Here is a 17,766-nt window from a genome sequence, read left to right as displayed (position 1 = left end):
CTGCTTGTTTTGGTTTTTGTAACAAATAGTTATTTAGGTGAACTTATTCGTACCGCAGCCAGTGAGTTGCATATAATGGCATTATAACAAATAGTTATTTAGTCGAACTATTGGGGCCGCAGGCAGTGAACTGCATATAATGGCGTTGTAAAAAATAGTTATCTAGTCGAACTATTCGAGCCGCAGGCAGTGAGCTGCATATAATGGCGTTGTAACAAATAGTTATCTAGTCGAACTATTTGAGCCGCAAGCAGTGAGCTGCATATAATGGCGTTGTAACGAATAGTTGTGAGATGGCATTACCCATGCCGCAGGCTGTAGGCTGCATAAGTAGGCTTTTTATTAGGCAATCTTTGGTAGAGGGTTAAGCCCGGGCCGATTAAGGCTTTAGCAATAAACGTAAAAGATACCATCATTCCAATATTCATAGCAAAATGTATTAATAAACGTAGGCTTCTATTTACAACATTTATATTATGTCAAACTGGTTAAAAGACTTAATAATAAAAACGTTTGAGATGAGTGGCATGCCAGATGTTGGGAAGGGATTCTCTGGATAATTGGGCAAGGTGATATGTCCCGGGCCGGGTAGCCTGAGTTATAACATAAGGGCCTTCCCAGATAGGGTCCAATTTTTTTGTTTTGGAGGGAGTAGAGACGGAAGCAGCTCTAAGTACTTGATCTCCTACCTGAAACTGTCGAGGAAGAATTTTGCCGAAGTGAAGAGCAGTCTTTTGTTTGTAGTTTGTCATACGTATAAGAGCATTCTCCCTTCTTTCCTCGAGTAAATCTAAGTTCGTCTGTAACCCTTGTTGATTCAGATGAGAGTTGTAATCTTGAACCCGAGAGGAGGATTCTCCTATTTCTACGGGTACGAGAGTTTCAGTGCCATAAGTGAGTCGAAGGGGGCTTTCTCCGGTAGGCTTGCAGGTATCAATGCGATAGGCCCATAATATATTCGGTAATTCTTCTACCCAAAGTGCCATTGAATCCTGAACATTCTTCCTCAAACTTTGTAGGAGGGTTCGATTAGTGACTTCGATTTGGCCATTAGATTGGGGGTAGGCCACAGAAGATCTGCGGTGTTGTATCCCGTAGGCTATTAGATATTCCTCAAATTCAGATTCAATGAACTGTCTTCCATTATCAGTAATTAAAATACGGGAAATCCCAAACCGGGTGACGATGTGTTCATGAAAAAAATTTGACACACTACTGAAGTCGTGTGAGCCACGGCCTTGGCTTCAACCCACTTTGTCTTATAATCAACGGCTACCAGCAGGAATCGAATATTTCCTTTGGATGGGGGGAAAGGTCCCATAATATCCATTCCCCAAATGTCAAAGGGATGGGGGATAAAATAGCCGTAGAAAAAACCGGAGGCAATGTGGGATTGAAGCGTGAAACTGGCATTTGGCACAGGTCTTGAAATAGTTCAAGCAATCTCTCCTCAAAGTAGGCCTATTGTATCCCTGTCTGATGATTTTATGTGCCAGGGCTTCTCCGGACGAGTGGATTCCACATATTCCCTCATGAACTTCGAGCATGCAATAGTCTGCTTCTACATAATCAACACATTTAAGAAGGGATGCTAAGAAAGATCTTCGATAAAGAGTATCATCTATAATGGTGTAATGAGCAGCTTTAGAATGTAGCAATTGAGCAGCCCTTTTGTTTTGAGGGAGGATCCCTTCTTGCAGATAGAGGTAAATTGGAGTCATCCAATTTGGGTCGTAGGAGATTACTAATATTTCCGAAGCAGGTTTGGTCAGAGGTGTGACCGAAGGAGATGTTAGCAATATTTTGTAAAGACCCACAGAAGGGGAATGATCTTCGTCGGTGGCTAACTTTGCTAAGATATCGGCTCTTTGATTCTCCTCTCGCATAATCTCGTCAAGGCAGGCAATGTGAAATTCTAGGAGTTTGACTCTAGTTTCTTCAAGATATTTTATCATTAGAGGGGATTTGGCAGTAAACCCACCAAGAACTTGGTTGACTATGAGCTGGGAATCACTGTAGGCCTTTAAGTGTTGTACTTGAAGAGCTTTGGCTAAACAAAGACCCGCTAGAAGTGCCTCATATTCTAAGCAATTATTGGTAGTAGGGTAATCGAATTTTATAGATTACTGGACCGCGAATCCTTCGGGGCTTATCAATAGGACTTTAGCTCCCCTGCTGTCTGAGATAGAAGATCCGTCAACAAATAACAGCCATGGAAGGGGTAGATGTACCAACTCGGAGGAGCTTTCCGTAGGTGTTTCAATCTCTGAAGGTGCAGAGCATTCGACTAGGAAATCGGCCAAAGCTTGACCCTTGATGGAAGGACGAGGTAGGTAGGTGATGTTAAATTGGCTGAGCTCTATAGCCCAATTTACCAATCTTCCGGAGAGGTCCGGCTTGTGAAGTATCTTCCGTAGGGGTTGATTGGTGTACACTTTGATGTCGTGTCCTTGGAAATATGGGCGAAGTTTCCTGCTAGCAAGGAGGAGAGAGTATGCCATTTTTTCAATAATGGGATACCTGTTTTCTGCATCCCGTAAGACATGACTGACATTGTACACAGGGAATTGCTTACCTTCTTCTTCGCGAATCAAACATGAGCTTACAGCCCAAGGGGCTACGGCTAGATACAAATACAGGGGTTCTCCAGAAAGAGGTTGGGAGAGAACCGGCGGAGATGATAAGTAACTCTTTAAGGAGTCGAAGGCTTCTTGACATGAAGGCGTCCATTGCACTTCTTTATATTTGTTCACCCCTTTCAGTGCATCGAAGAAGGGGATGCTTCTTTCATCCAACTTGGAAACAATCTCCGGAGAGAAGTTAAACATCCATTCAACGACTGAATCTGCCTGGGTATTGTTGGGGGTCCCATTTCCAGTATAGCCCTAACCTTTTCTGGGTTAACTTCTATCCCACGCCCACTGATCATATGGCCTAGGAACCACCCGCTAGCCACTCCAAAGGTGCATTTGGAGGGATTCAATCGAAGGCCATGATTTTGAATGGTTAAGAAGGTTTCTCTCAGATCATGCAGATTTACTTTTTCAAATTTGGACTTGAAAATCATGCCGTCTACATATACTTCTAAATTTCTTCCAATTTGGCTGGAGAATATCTTGTTCATGGTCCGTTGATATGTAGCTCCGGTATTCATTAATCTCATAGGAAGAACACGATAAGCATATATCGCTCGATGGGTAATAAATGTGGTCTTAGCCTGGTCTTCGAGAGCCAACTTAATTTGGTTATACCCCGAGAAGGCATCTAAGAAGCTGAAGAGAACATTTCCGGCAGTGGCATCTACCAACCGGTCGATAGTGGGAAGGGGATAATAATCTTTGGGGGTAGCCTTGTTTAAATCAGTATAGGCAATGCAAACTCGCCATTTGCCATTAGTCTTTTTGACCAACACAACATTCGATATCCATTCGGGAAATTGTATCTCATAAATAAACTTGGCTTTCAATAATTTGTTGATCTCTTCATCTATGGCTTGCTGTCTTTCAGGTGCGAAATTTCTCCTTTTCTGCTTGACCACGGTTTTATTGGGATCGACATGGAGTTTATGAACAGTGATAGACTCATCGAGGCCTGGCACATCTTCAGGCCTCCAGAAAAAGATGTCTGGGAATTCCCGCAGGAGTTGAATGAGTTCTTGCTTCAGAGGGGGTTATAGGCGTGATCCGATGGAAATGCACCGAGTTGGATCCCCTTCTACTAGCTCAATATTTTCCACTGGTTCTCCCGGCTCAACCTTAGGTGTGCGATGGAGCTCGACCTTTGTTAGAGAAGTTTCCGAATAGGAAAATGAACTCTCAATCAAGAATACCTGCGAAGTTTCGTCCTATGAAGTTTTAGGGGTCTTATATGAGCTTCCTTCTTTCTGTTCCCCGTAGGGTTTTCTCTTCTTAGGTTGAGTTTGAGCCAAGCTTAAAGAAGTGGAGTAGCAATACTAAGAGGCTATGGGATTAGTAATCAGTTCACCGGGTCTCATGGGGGTAGGGAACTTAACTTTCATGTGAGGGGAAGATATGATGGCTCCTAAGAAGAACAAGGTGGGCTGCCCAATGATGGCATTATAGGGGGAGGCCATGTCAATGACATAATATTTAACCATGGCAGTTACCTCTTGTGGAGAAGTGCCGAAGGTGGTGGGAATGTCAATGGCTCCCTGAACGGGTACGGCATGATTTCCAAAGCCGTAGACGGGCCCCTGTATCTCTTCGAGCTTCATTTCTTCTAGGGGAGTACTTAAAATCATCCTTCTGAGGGCGTGTTTGAAAATGATATCTAGGAGGAGCCATTATCTATTAAGACCTTCTTGATGTCTTGGTTGTCCATATCGAGAGTAACCGTAAGTGGACCATTCCGACAAACATTTTCTTTGGGGTAGTAAGCATCTGAGAAAAAAATGGAAGTGCCAGTGAGGCGAAAGGCCTGAAGCGATGGATCTATTTGCATGACTTCGTAGGGCGTCATGCTTCCTCCCAAAATCATATCAACCACATGCCGTGGTGGTGCAGCTCTTGCAGCACCCTCTAGTTGTTGAGGGTTCTGTCGACCTCGAGGGGAAGGTACTCATTCAAGAGTCCCTTCTTCACTAGCCTTTCCAAGAAGTATTTGAGGGAGGTGCATTCATCCGTGTTATGTCCGATTTCCGCATGATAATCACAAAAGCGGGTTCGATCTCTCTTTTTTGTGGGTGTCCTCATGGGATTAGGTAGTTGAAAGAATTCTTTAGTTCTTATTTGCTGAAGTACGTAAGATGGGGTTTGTGTTAATGGGGTAAAGTTGGGTTCTTCTCGGATTTGTCTGGGGATAGCCCTTTAATCTGTAGGGAAGTTTCTCTGGCCTCTTCCTCGGAAGTCTTCCATCTCATCTACCTGCATTGCTCTTCGGCCTGGCAAGGAAGATTTTTCTCGAGCCGAAGGATAATAAGCACGAATCATTTCGTCTGTTGCTATATAGGCCAAAGCTATAGTATAGGCTTCAAAAAGATCAGTAGGCTCTCGATTACACAGTTCCTTGCAACAATCTCTGCATTCTTGATAGTTCATATTGCTGATGAAGGAATCAACAACACTTGTCTGTTTTAATTCTTTGACTTTGGAAGCCGCATTCTTAAATTTCTCAATGTAGTCCCGTAGGGTTTCACCCTATTCCTGCTTTACATTCTCTAGAGATATCGTATGAACAGTATGAGGGGTATTAACACGAAATTTTGATAAGAATAATACCTTAAACTTTTCCCAAGAGCTAATAGACCTAGGGGCTAAACTTGAAAACCAAATCCTGGTGTAGGCTTTAAAGGTTGAAATGAACCGTCGACATTTGGTAATGTCGTTGTACCTATGACATATCATCAAATTTTCATAATAACTTAAATGATCATTCGGGTCAGAAGTACCATTGAACGATTCCAAACCAGTGATTTTCACTCCAAGATTGACGGGGGTAGCTTCCAAGGCTTCAGTGAAAGGTGTTCCTCCCGTGGCCGTATCTGCGGCAGCCCCAGGGTATAAACCTTCTAGCCTGGCGAGTCATCATGTTTTCCTGCCTTTCCATGGGGATAGCAGTTCGATGGTCCCTCCTTGGTTAATAGGGGGACCTCCTGACTCTTCGGGCTGGGGTTGGCAGTCTATACTGGGACCCTCCTTCTTCATGCGGAGTACCATTACCTGATGATTCAGAAGAAGGAGTCATTAGGGCCCTACGGGGAGGGCGTTCTCCAGATCGAAGGGTGCTGTAGCTAGGATAAGAGTCTTGGGAAAATTCGTCTTGCAAATTTGGTTGAGGATATTCAGGTGAGGGAGACCTAGAGTGTCTTCCAAGATACGAACTGGAAACGGCTTCAGGGTAATATTGAGGGGGATGAGCTTCGTGTTGATTTGCAGCCATTTGTGTTGTCAAATGATCCATCTGTTGTGGCATATAATTCCGCTGAGCCCTTAAGTTGGACAACATACTATGCTTAGGAGAATTATTGGGTGTTTCAGAAGAACTGTCGTAAGTACGAGCTTCATTATTTGATCCGTTACTCATTTTTTTCTATGGGGATTTTGGATAAAGAACGAGGGGATGTCATTGTGGTATGGTGATTAGTATTTTTTGTCGGATCCCCGGCGGCGGCACCAAATTGATAGCGTGTTTTTGGTTTTTGGGTGTGGTCCGTAGGGGGTATCTATTTTTTTAATTGTCTTATCGTCCCTTTTCCTCTTGGTTTTTTTATGACTAGCCAGTTGTCCTCTAGCTTAGTAGGCGGTGACTGTCATAGGGTACTTCGACACGTGGAAGGTAGAGAGGTGGGAAAGGCATGACTTGGTACTTTGTGAATGACATGTGTAGAGTTTAGAGGATAAAATTGAGTTGTGGGCCAACGGCCTACGGAAATTGAGCTTTCGGCAATAATCTTTTATCGTTCGGGGTTTGCGGATATTTTGACTTACGGACTCCGAAAGTGTAGTGCCTATGCTGGACGTAGGCCCCTTGTTACGTAACAGGTTTTATGGAACCAGGGAGAAATGGAGTTTGAAGAGTCATGTTGTTACGTAACAGGTTTTATTGGAACCAGGGAGAAATGGAGTTTGAAGAGTCATGTTTCTATTTAAGATTCTTACGGCTAAGGTCGTATGGAGACTATAAATCTGATGCCATCAACTGTGATACACCAGCCACAAAATGATAGAGCCGTAAAATGAAACAATACGGCAGGTGAGAGCAAAATGAAACGGCATGTGAGAATTACCGCAATGAAACATCGCGGCCGGTATATCCCATCGTTGTGGATAAGCTCCCATTAGTATTAGCATTACTATTTTGTTTATAGCATTACTATTTTGTTTATAATTTTATTAAATTAACTAGAACAACTGATGGATTACAAAACTGACAATTTTAAATATTTCAGCTTCAAATAATCCAGTAAACACCCTTTTAACAACCAACCTTATAGCAGTCAAACTAGAAGGTTAAATTGAATTCCCTGGTCATAGCAAAGTTTGCGCCTGACGAACACACTTTGGGCTAAAAAAGTGAAGAAGTCGTGGGCAAGTCACGGTGAATGGACAAGCCGTTATAACGATGGTGGACAATGGTTCCACAAACTGTTTTGTTGCAGACAAACATTGGTGCGCATGGACTGAACCTGGAGCCAAGTGTTACTGAACCTGGAGCCAAGTGTTAGTAGTGGACCTGGCAACGTTCCGTGCACTTTCGTGTATCAAACTTTAAATCCGAACCCGACCCGGATTTGCATTCGTATACCAATTTGGTGACACTAACCCAGAACTAACTTAGTAGGATTGAAGTAGTGAATTCCGAAGCAGGGAATGTTACGGATTCAGCTGCAGACTGCATTGAATCTGAAGGTTGACCATGGGAGGGAAAAGTGAACTTGTTGGGGACTTTGATATTATTCTCGGAATAGACTTCCTAATGAGGGTGAAGGTCCCACTGATCACAAATCCAATTACTAGTTATCAGGAAATGATTACTAATCCAATCACTACAATAAAATGCAAACCCACAAAATGCCAACATATGTTTGAAGTATCAAGGTTTATCGATTAGAAAGAAGTTATTTTTTTTTACTATTTAAGGTTTTATGTTCTACAATTGAGTTTCTGTTCTCAAATCTCCTGAGACAATAAATAAGTCTTTAACCACTTGAGTAATATCAAGCTCTAGAAAGAAGATATTAATTTGATTCAATCAGATGACATGGTAGTTAACAAACTTTTTACTAATCTAAAGGCAGCGATGTGTAACTGAAAGTTAAAAGTTACCATAACGATAGAGGTAGCAATTCCATCCAAACAACTGTAAAATAGAACAAAACCACCATAATTCATGCGGATATTTAATCATATTTCGCGTTGTGGTAGTATACTTAAAAATTATGGCCGCATTGATTGATGCGTTTAGTAAGCAACTAAGCATGGTCACTTGAAAAAGAAATTGTGTTCCAGCAATGTGATTCCTATCTAACGATCTCACAAATGTCATAACTTGCAGATTATAGGTCATGTGTTTATTTGCTGGTATATTTAGTACAGTGAGGCTGATTAAAGATCATCTGTTTATTCGATAATGTGATTGGTAGACTAAGGCCCAGGACGTGTTTAGTTATCAGACTATCCCGCTTTCCTCCATCTCATTTGAGCCTACGAATCGTGATTAAAGTTCTCCTATGGATCATTATCAAACTTAGACGGCCTAGCATGCTGAGGTTACTAAAATAATGTCATGTGAAATTGTGAAGGGTTATGTGTGATTCTATTTCTGAGAGTAGTGGTGATGTAAGCTTAATTAACTATATAACTTTCAAAGAAAAAGTTAACTATATAAGCTAGTAATTACTAAGTATAATGTGTCATAAAAAGGTCTTATTACTTACAAAGGAACATAACTTTCAAAGTTGAAAACATAAACCAACTTTAGTAATTTGAAACTCTTTTTAACCATAGAATGTAACATGTTTAATCCCTAAAACCTCAAAACTAAGGATATCTGCACAGTAAACATTTCTTCAACTTAACAATGACTCAAGGCACTTAAAGTTCTAAAAATCTCCCCTGTTTAATAGAAAAAATAGAGGTGTCGCATGTGACCAAAAACATTGTTGCACTGAGCATCCAGTTAGAGTCCCCATTCTTGATAACACACACCGGTTTACTTTAAATATCATACTTCATATTTTCAATGAAATTCTACAAGGAGCGAACGGTTTTCCTATGGTGTGCTCATGGGCTCCAAACTTATAGTTTTTAGTGCTTAACATGTGTCCATGGGCAAACCGTACATTAAAATGAATCAAATGTATACTACTTTTTCCATTCGTTTTACCAAAATGGAGATGATCGCGAAACACATTATTTAACACTTGCCCCTAGTTCAATATCAAATAGGAAATAAAATCAGCCGTGAAATGGCTTCACAAAGGAAACCCCGCTTGAAAAGTGGAGGTGGACAACATAGAAGGTTTATTAAACCGTTCCTTGAATCAAAGATATGTCAACAAATAATGATAAAAGATTATTTTAACAAAATTATTACCATCTCCAACACAAACTGCACACATTACTAGGGTATATATAAGGTACTCATAACTTCTATAAGCATAAGCTTGTTTTAGATAGTTAATTCACATAGTTAAATTTCATAAGCAAATAATTATCCTTTAGTTTCAGCTTCATAATATATCGCAAGCACATAACCTCATATTAAACATACAAAATTATATACCACTCCCTCATAAACTACACACTACATTAGTATCAATGGTTTACAGTATTCACCAATAACATATACAAAAAATATTATAGCGATATTAACCGAAAAATTCAAACTAAAAACACATCGATTATTTGAAGTTAGCAAAAGGATTATGAATTATAATAGATCAACCAAAAATACGAAGCAAGCATAGTGAAACATTAGTAGCTAACCGTACATATCGATTATTCGGAAAAGATCATCATCGTCATCATCATTATCATAGTCAGAGGCACAAAACCTAAAATCCTCATCCAACTAACACAAAAACAAAATTTACAAAATCATAAAACTCAAACAGCTCAGTTCGACTAGAAGCAACTCGATTATCGAAATACGAGTAAAATTAAGCACCAGCGCCAGATCGGTAGCGATAAAGCTTACCGAAGACGTGAAGAGCAGTGACGAAGCCAATGAAACAAACACTCATCACCAGAACGACAGTCGGAGTGATTTTCAGGCCAGGAGCGTCGTCGGTGTAGAACCGGAGCATGTTGCTACCGCCGCCGGAAGCGGAGACGGAGGAGGAGTTGGAGGATCCGCCGACTCGACGGCGGCGCATGCCGGCAGTAGCGGCGGCGGATCCACGAGGAGCGATGCCGACCGGGCCGGGTCTAGTGTTGGAGTTAGCTGAGGTGGATTGAGATTGGGAGGAGCCTCGAGCCATTACGGAGATTTCGAGGAGAGAGACCAGCGAGCGAGCGAGAGAGAAAGAGAGAGTAAATGATTGTGTTTTGAAGCAGTTTGTTTGTTTTTAATGAGGTGCAGTGAGCTGTGCGAGGGAGCAACAATATTTACGGGTCTGTCTGTATAATATTCCCTCCTCCCTAAAAACGTTTTCTGTCTGTGTTGGACACGTTTGTCAATACACACTTTTGATCATTAATATCTTTAAATTTGTATTAATATTAAATATAAAAATTTTACTATATTAAAATACTGATAAATACGAATCCAACGAGATCACTCATGACTATGTATGATATTATAGATTAGACGTAAATTAGTAGGCAATCACTTACCGTGAACAATATCGAAAGTCAAAATAGGAAACGTATATTGGGACGGAGGGAGTACAAATTCGAGATTTGGAATTCTGTAGAGCAGATAATTTAATTTAATTTAATTTTATCCGAATTTCAGTTAGATTTGAATTTAATGAACTCAAATTCTTGGATAAAAATAACGATGAAATAGATAAAAATATTCGGATGCTGCAGTTGAACTACTTTTACCTGCATTAATACAATTTTTTTTGTACCGTAGGATTTAGAAATAAATGAAAGATTGGGAGAGTACTAATTTATCTATTATCTATTATATATAATGCAAAAACAGAGAGTTTGAGGAGCAATTTAATTCATATGATATACATTACTTTTTGGCACACTTTTTAATGTTCATTTAAAGCATAACTCCTTAATATTTTTTTAAAAAAAAATCATGAATAAAAGTTTTATGTTTAAACTTTTATTAAAAAAAAAATTAAAAACATTACGATACTATACTTTATAAAAGTCTCGAAATACGTGCAAATAGTAGACGTATATAATGTAGAGGGACGGAGGGAATTAATATTTGTTACTTCAGTATTAATATTTATATAATACTTATTGCTCACAATTAATATATACTAGTTTTACAACCCGTGCGATGCACGGGTCTTTATTAATGTTTTTATATTATTTAAAATTATAATAAATTTTATTTTAGATTATTACCTTATTAATATATTTATAAATATTTATTATTTACGGGATTCGAACCTGAATTTTTGGGTAGTGTATAAATAATAATATAAATATTTGATGTTGATAAGGTTCGAAACTGAGAGTTTTAGTATTGTATAAATAATAATATAAATATTTGTTGTTGACGGGATTCGAACCCGAGAGCTTGAGTAATGTATACTTTTTTTTTATTTCAATCTAATGGTCCTGATTACTTGATTAAAAAAATCCGATGGTCATAAAAAGGGATAACCAAACCAACGAAATTATACCCATTCCGGTTATTATAGTATAGTATAGTATAGAATAATTGACGCATCATTAATATCTATATAATATTTATTTCATCTCATCATTCATTTATTAAAAATTATTAATTATTGTGTAATACATTGTTAGGTCACACACACTGTAGAGGGGGTGAATACAGTGTATAGTACACTCAAATCGAACTTTAAGAACTTAAGTAACAGAAAACAAACTTTATTGAAATAATAAACTCTGTTACAGTATGAAACTGTTACCTCTCAGTGATGAACAAATATCACGAGAGCTGCTAGGGTTACAATGAATAATCTTCTCTAATAATGATAACACTTATAGTGTAAACCCTATGTCTGTGTTTATATACTACACAGTTACAAGATAATCGCTAATTGATATGGAATATAATTCTGCTTCCTAAAATATATCAATCAGATATCTTTTCTTCCAAGTATTCCATTCTTTACAGAATTCCTTCTTCATGCATATCTCTTCTTATGTTTATCTTGATCTTCTTTTCTTTAATCAGCTACTGTCCTTATCTGATCGTCCTTCAGCACTTAAGTTCTGATATCTATCTTCTGATGATTATCTCCTGATAACATAAGTACTGATATCCTTAAGTCCTGACTTCCAGTATAAGTACTGATCAACAGTTAAGTACTGATTTATCCTGTTCAAGTAAGATCTGAAAGCTAAACATAAAACATATTAGCCATGACATTATCAAATATATCTAACAATCTTCCCCAACTTGTAAATTAACATAATATACAAGTTTAACAGATATTTGATGATGTCAAAAACATTAAGTACAAATGCATGAGAATTAGACTAGATAACTACAACTTATAGTCCATAAAGCTTTTACCAATTTCAACTTCTGATAACAACTTCAGTCTGTATAAATATCAGAATTTAAGCAGTTGTAGATCTTCGACTTGGCTTCATCATTCTCTGATCTCTCTGATGTCAGGAGTTGTTTTGAGATAGTTCTTCAACAAACATTTCTCAGCATATCTGAGTTCATCAATCATTCTCCTTTTGACATCTTTAAGCTCTGCAGTATCTTCACCAGTTTGAAAGATTGCAGCTCTGAGATCATTGATCTTTGCTTTTCTCAACTCCTGATCTAGTCTTATGACATAAGCTTTGTCAGACTCTAGATTGAATTCAAGTCCCTTAATACCAAGATATGTTCTGATCTGTGCAGTATTAGGCTTCATATCAACAATATCACCATTGTGATCTCTGTACTTTGGAACATATATGCTGTCAGACTTAACAGAATAAAGGCTTTTCTGTCTCTGAATCTGTTCTTTTAAGTAGTTTGCAGCAGTCCCTGTTATTCTGTCATCCACTTGAAGTAAGAAAAGTACATAATCCAATTCTTCAAAATACTTCAATGGAATGGCATTTTGTCTTATATGATAAACCCTACCATCTGTCATGAAATACAACATGATGTATTCTTTCAAGTAGGTATGGTAAACCATCTGTACAGATTCCAGTTGATTCAATCTCTTAGGAGTTGCTCCAATACCTGGTTCACTCAAGGAAGTTGGATCATTGGTAGTGTTGTGTACTCTTCTTTCATCAGCACTTCCCAATCCAGTTTTATCTCTAGCTTCCTTTCCAGTAACTACTCTTGCTTCAAAACCACTTGTAGTAGTCTTCAAAGATTGAGTCTGTTTTGCTTTAGTAAATCCTGGTAGGAGTGTCTTTGATCTATTTTCTGATATCAAGTTAACTTGAGCTATGTCAGAGGTTACTTGCTTCTTCTGAATATCAGAACTTACAATTTCTTGACTCTGAACAACTTGAGCCATGTCAGAGGTTGTTTTAAGAACTTTTCTTGAAGTCAGAGCAAGATCATCCTTTTCATCAGTAATTTCTTCTTCCTCAGGAGGTACATAAACCTTGATAGGTTCACCAACCTTTTCTTTACCCTTGGATCTTGGATCTATCTGTGGTTGTGATCTAGCCAATGTTGCTTCAGTATGTGTCCTTTCTTTGATGACAATGCCTTTGAGTTTTGGAAGTGATTTTTTACCAGAAGCTTCAGATTTAGATGACTTTCTCTGATTTAAGTCTGGCTTCTTCTTCCTTTAAACTTTCCAAGTCCATTCCTAGATTTTCTTGAAGAAATAACTGTCTTGACATTTCCTCATCAAGATCTAGAAGTTCATCAGAACTTATCCTTTTACCAGCAGCAGAACTTATTCTTTTCCCAGTATCAGAACTTGTCCTGTGACTAGCTTGTCTTGATGTAAACCTTCTACCTTGACTATGACCGCTACCCATTCCAGAGTATCCTTGATCATCATTTCCATCATCCTTAGTGTCTTGTTAGTTTTGCATTTGGACTTAATTACCTTCTCCCCCTTTTTGGCATCAGCAGGTAGTAAAAGAGAGATAAGTAATTCCACTGAGGATTGGATTTCAGTAAGTTGCGATTGCTGAGAAGCTTGATTTGTCAGAATTTCATCAATTTGAGCTTGTTGTTTCTCTTGAGTTTTCTCAATATAAGCAATCCTGTCAATGGTAGGTTGAAAGAACTTTTTCTTATCAATTTTCCAAACTTGTTCCTGTTTGATAAAGTTCTCCTGAATCTTGTGTAGCTCTGCATGAGTAGTTGAATGAAGACCTTGTAGATGTTTAGTACTCAATGCAGTGACTCTAAGCTGGGTTTTAAAATCATCAGAATTTAACATTTCATCAGCTTTAGTCAAGTGCTCAGCAAGATATTTTTCAGTTGGAACACATGAAACTGAGTTCCATTCCTTAGTCCACTCCTGACCTGCAGGAGTTTCACTCCAAGGTACTGGTGCTTCCCCGGTAGCAAACTTCTTTACCAGTTCAGACTTAGGAAGAGTCTGTTGAGGTGTATGTCCTGAAGGACCTGCTTCATCAGCATCTACAGTTGGAGCAGCATCACCAGTATCTCCAGCATTTACAGCATCAGAACTTAAAGAATCAGTATCTTCTGATAAGACAACAGTGTGAGTAGCAATGGAGGCTTCAGCATCCTCTAATTGCTGATCTGATACTAAGGTCTGATCAACAGCCATATCCTGATGCTCACCTAAAGTCTGATCATCAGTATCTAGATGCAGAGAAGGTGTCTTAGATAATTCTGGAGTTTGAACAGCATCAGTAACAGTTGTTGGTGAAGGATTTGGTGCTGTTGGAGCTTCTAAGAGAAGTACTGCAGGCACAACCAAGTTTTGAACATCAATATCAGCACTTGTGCCTGGATCAACAGAAGACACAGAAGGTGTGTTAGCCTTTTCTGAAACAGCTTCCTGAGATGGAGTTGATGGAGAAGAAGTGACTGGAGCAAATTCCTTGTCTTGTGAGATCAGAGATTCCTGATCCCCTTAGCTGCTTCCTCTTTATCATCTGAAACTGGCCTTTGTGCCCTCTGTTTCTTGTACTTCCTTGTTGATTTGGATTCCTTGGGAGTTTCAGGAACTGTCATTCGTCTAAGCCTTTTGAGAAGCCTAGATCCCCCAATTTTAGAATCCTTCTGAGAACAGATGGCGATGGTAGTCCATATAGAAGCCTAGATCCTCCTCCAATCACTCCAGATGGCGATGGTAGTCCATATAGAAGAACAGGAGGTGTGTCAGTACCTCCTGTGGGACAGAGTCCCATATCTCCTCAGGAATGGCTGTGACATGCCATTCCTGCTGCCAATCGGCACAGCTTAGCTCCATATTGAAGTTTTGGTAGTTCAAAAACATGTTGTATCTGACCATTGTGTTTTTGAAAGAAGAAGTATGAAGATAAGTGTGTGAGAAGAATTTGATGGAAAGACTTATGTGAAGTGGCTGCTTATATAGGCAAGAGAATGCCAGGAGACGCAAAGAAATTGAATGCTGACAGGTAGAATTAATTCTACCTCATCTCCCTAGACTTTGAAGAAGAATAACATTCATTGGAAAGAGGAAACATGGTTTAAAGCGCACAAGAAACAAGTAACATTGGACTGTTCAGGTACAAATACCAATTAACCCTAACCATAGTGACTATTAATCTTCCACTTCAACATATTCAATTATTAACTGAGACTGTTATCAAATTTTATTCACAGATAAGTCAAGTAAAACATTAGACTGTAATATCAGAACTTAGACTTATATCAGAACTTAACAGTCATCAGAACATAATTTCTTAACTCGAAAAAGGAATGCCCATCTTAGTAAATCCTCATACAAGTTCTGAGTTATAGACTTCAGAACTTAATCATTAGAACGTGTAACTAGAACTTGTCCTCAGAATTTGTGCAAAGTGACACAGTGACTGTTTATCTAAAATAACATAGACCACCACAGTAATTTTCATCATTCATATGGAGTGATTAGTGTGTGCATTAAGCTAAATAACAGACAAAGAGTAAAGTCTGAGTCACTTCAGTACATCTTAGAAATAAGGCATAACTAAAATTTGCTAAAGAGCTGTCATTGTCCTGAAACCTACTGATGAATGAGTTCATGCATGAGTCCACCTCAACTGTTTTGTGCTAATTTTATGCATCTTTTGAAATTCTATTTTACAGTGGCTTCTCAGTGTAAGTGAGTCACGACTGTTTATCAGAATTTATGCTATTATCAGAGTATTTCTCCAGTAATCATAGAGTGTGAAAAGTCACCAAGAAAATATTTTGCTTTTCTAATGCATATTTACTTAATACCAGCAATGCACTTGGGTCGTCCCTTCCACATTTTTACTCTAGATCTCAAAGGAGTACCTGATTTTATTCTTTGATCTTTTTGCTTTTTCTTTTGATAAGTGAGGTTTATCAGCACTTAGTACATTCAGCAGTTTTACTAGTATCAGAACTTAACAGATGAGTAGCATTATTCTAATTTGTGACTTAGTAATAAGATATACAAAGTAAACTTAACTAAGCTCAATTATCAGAATTTGCTAGTGTCATAAGATTTCCACTGAAATAATTACTTCTTACATGGAATCATTTGTTTATTGAAGACTACTAGGTCAGTATCTAGCACAGTTATCCTCATAGGATTGAATAGGTACTTGAACAGACATATCACTTATCAGAGTTTAGAAACATATATCAGACAACAGTCAGTACTTAAAGACATTTATCAATTAAGCACAGAATACACAATGAGATTAATTCTGTAAATACTGAGCATAAAGTCTGATAACACAGAACAAGACTAAGCAGATTTAGAGAAAGAACCTGAAACCATTCCAAGTTCATTTACCAATCTTGTAAAAGTAGCTTCACACAGTGGTTTTGTGAAGATATCTGCTAGTTGTTGATCTGTGGGAACAAAATGCAATTCCACTGTACCTTCATCCACATGTTCCCTGATGAAGTGGTACCTGATGCTGATGTGCTTTGTCATAGAGTGTTGAACTGGATTACCTGTCATAGCAATAGCACTTTGATTATCACAGTAAATAGGGATTTTGAAATATGTTAACCCATAATCCAGTAACTGATTCTTCATCCAAAGAATCTGTGCACAACAGCTTCCTGCAGCAATATACTCTGCTTCTGCAGTTGATATGGAAATTGACTTTTGTTTCTTGCTGTACCAAGAAACCAATCTGCCTCCAAGAAATTGACAGCTTCCACTTGTGCTTTTCCTGTCAATTTTGCAACCTGCAAAATCTGCATCTGAGTAACCTATTAGTTTAAAATCTGATTCTCTAGGATACCATAATCCCAGAGCAGCTGTTCCTTTAAGATACTTAAAGATTCTTTTTACAGCTATTAAGTGAGGTTCTCTTGGATCTGCTTGAAATCTTGCACAAAGACAGGTAGCATACATGATATCAGGTCTACTAGCAGTTAGATAGAGTAGAGAGCCAATCATACCTCTGTAGTCAGTAATATCTACTGATTTACCGGTATCCTTATCCAGTTTTGTTGCAGTGGCCATTGGAGTGGATGCACTTGAACAATCTTGCATTCCAAATTTCTTCAGCAAGTTTCTGGTGTACTTGGTTTGACAAATAAAAGTGCCTTCCTCATTCTGCTTGACTTGAAGGCCCAGAAAATAGCTAAGTTCCCCCATCATACTCATCTGATATCTTGACTGCATTAGTTTGGCAAAATTCTTGCAAAGTTTGTCATTTGTAGATCCAAAAATGATATCATCAACATAAATCTGGACCAGAAGTAAGTCCTTTCTATGATTGAGGTAGAACAGTGTTTTGTCTATTATCCCTCTGTTGAATCTACTTTCCAGAAGAAACTGAGCTAAAGTCTCATACCATGCTCTAGGAGCTTGCTTAAGTCCATAAAGTGCTTTATCAAGCCTGTAGACATAATCTGGATGTTTGGTATCTACAAAACCTGGAGGTTGTTCAACATATACCTCCTCCTCCAATTCTCCATTAAGAAAAGCACTTTTCACATCCATTTGAAAGACAGTAAACTTTTTGTGAGCAGCATAAACCAAGAATATCCTTATGGCTTCTAACCTAGCAACTGGTGCAAATGTTTCATCATAAT

General features: G+C 38.5%; 2 protein-coding genes across 2 annotated transcripts; both read right to left on the bottom strand.

Annotated features, from left to right (window-relative positions):
- Nucleotides 1–1,340: 1,340 nt before the first annotated feature.
- On the bottom strand, nt 1,341–1,955 carry LOC141690882 (uncharacterized). The gene has a single exon (XM_074495638.1). The coding sequence runs from the start codon at nt 1,953–1,955 to the stop codon at nt 1,341–1,343; it is 615 nt and encodes a 204-aa protein (XP_074351739.1).
- Nucleotides 1,956–9,427: 7,472 nt separating this feature from the next.
- On the bottom strand, nt 9,428–10,059 carry LOC141688950 (uncharacterized). Its single transcript, XM_074493101.1, has 2 exons — nt 9,658–10,059; nt 9,428–9,531 (listed from the first exon to the last, which is right to left on the bottom strand). The coding sequence occupies exons 1-2, from the start codon at nt 9,938–9,940 to the stop codon at nt 9,524–9,526; spliced, it is 291 nt and encodes a 96-aa protein (XP_074349202.1). The 5' UTR covers nt 9,941–10,059; the 3' UTR covers nt 9,428–9,523.
- Between the last annotated feature and the right edge of the window lie 7,707 nt (nt 10,060–17,766).

Source organism: Apium graveolens, chromosome 10, assembly GCF_009905375.1.
Source record: "Apium graveolens cultivar Ventura chromosome 10, ASM990537v1, whole genome shotgun sequence".
Classification (NCBI taxonomy): Eukaryota; Viridiplantae; Streptophyta; class Magnoliopsida; order Apiales; family Apiaceae; genus Apium; species Apium graveolens.
The sequence above is the reverse complement of the archived record's forward strand: the minus strand, read 5'-3'. Positions and strand labels throughout refer to the sequence as shown.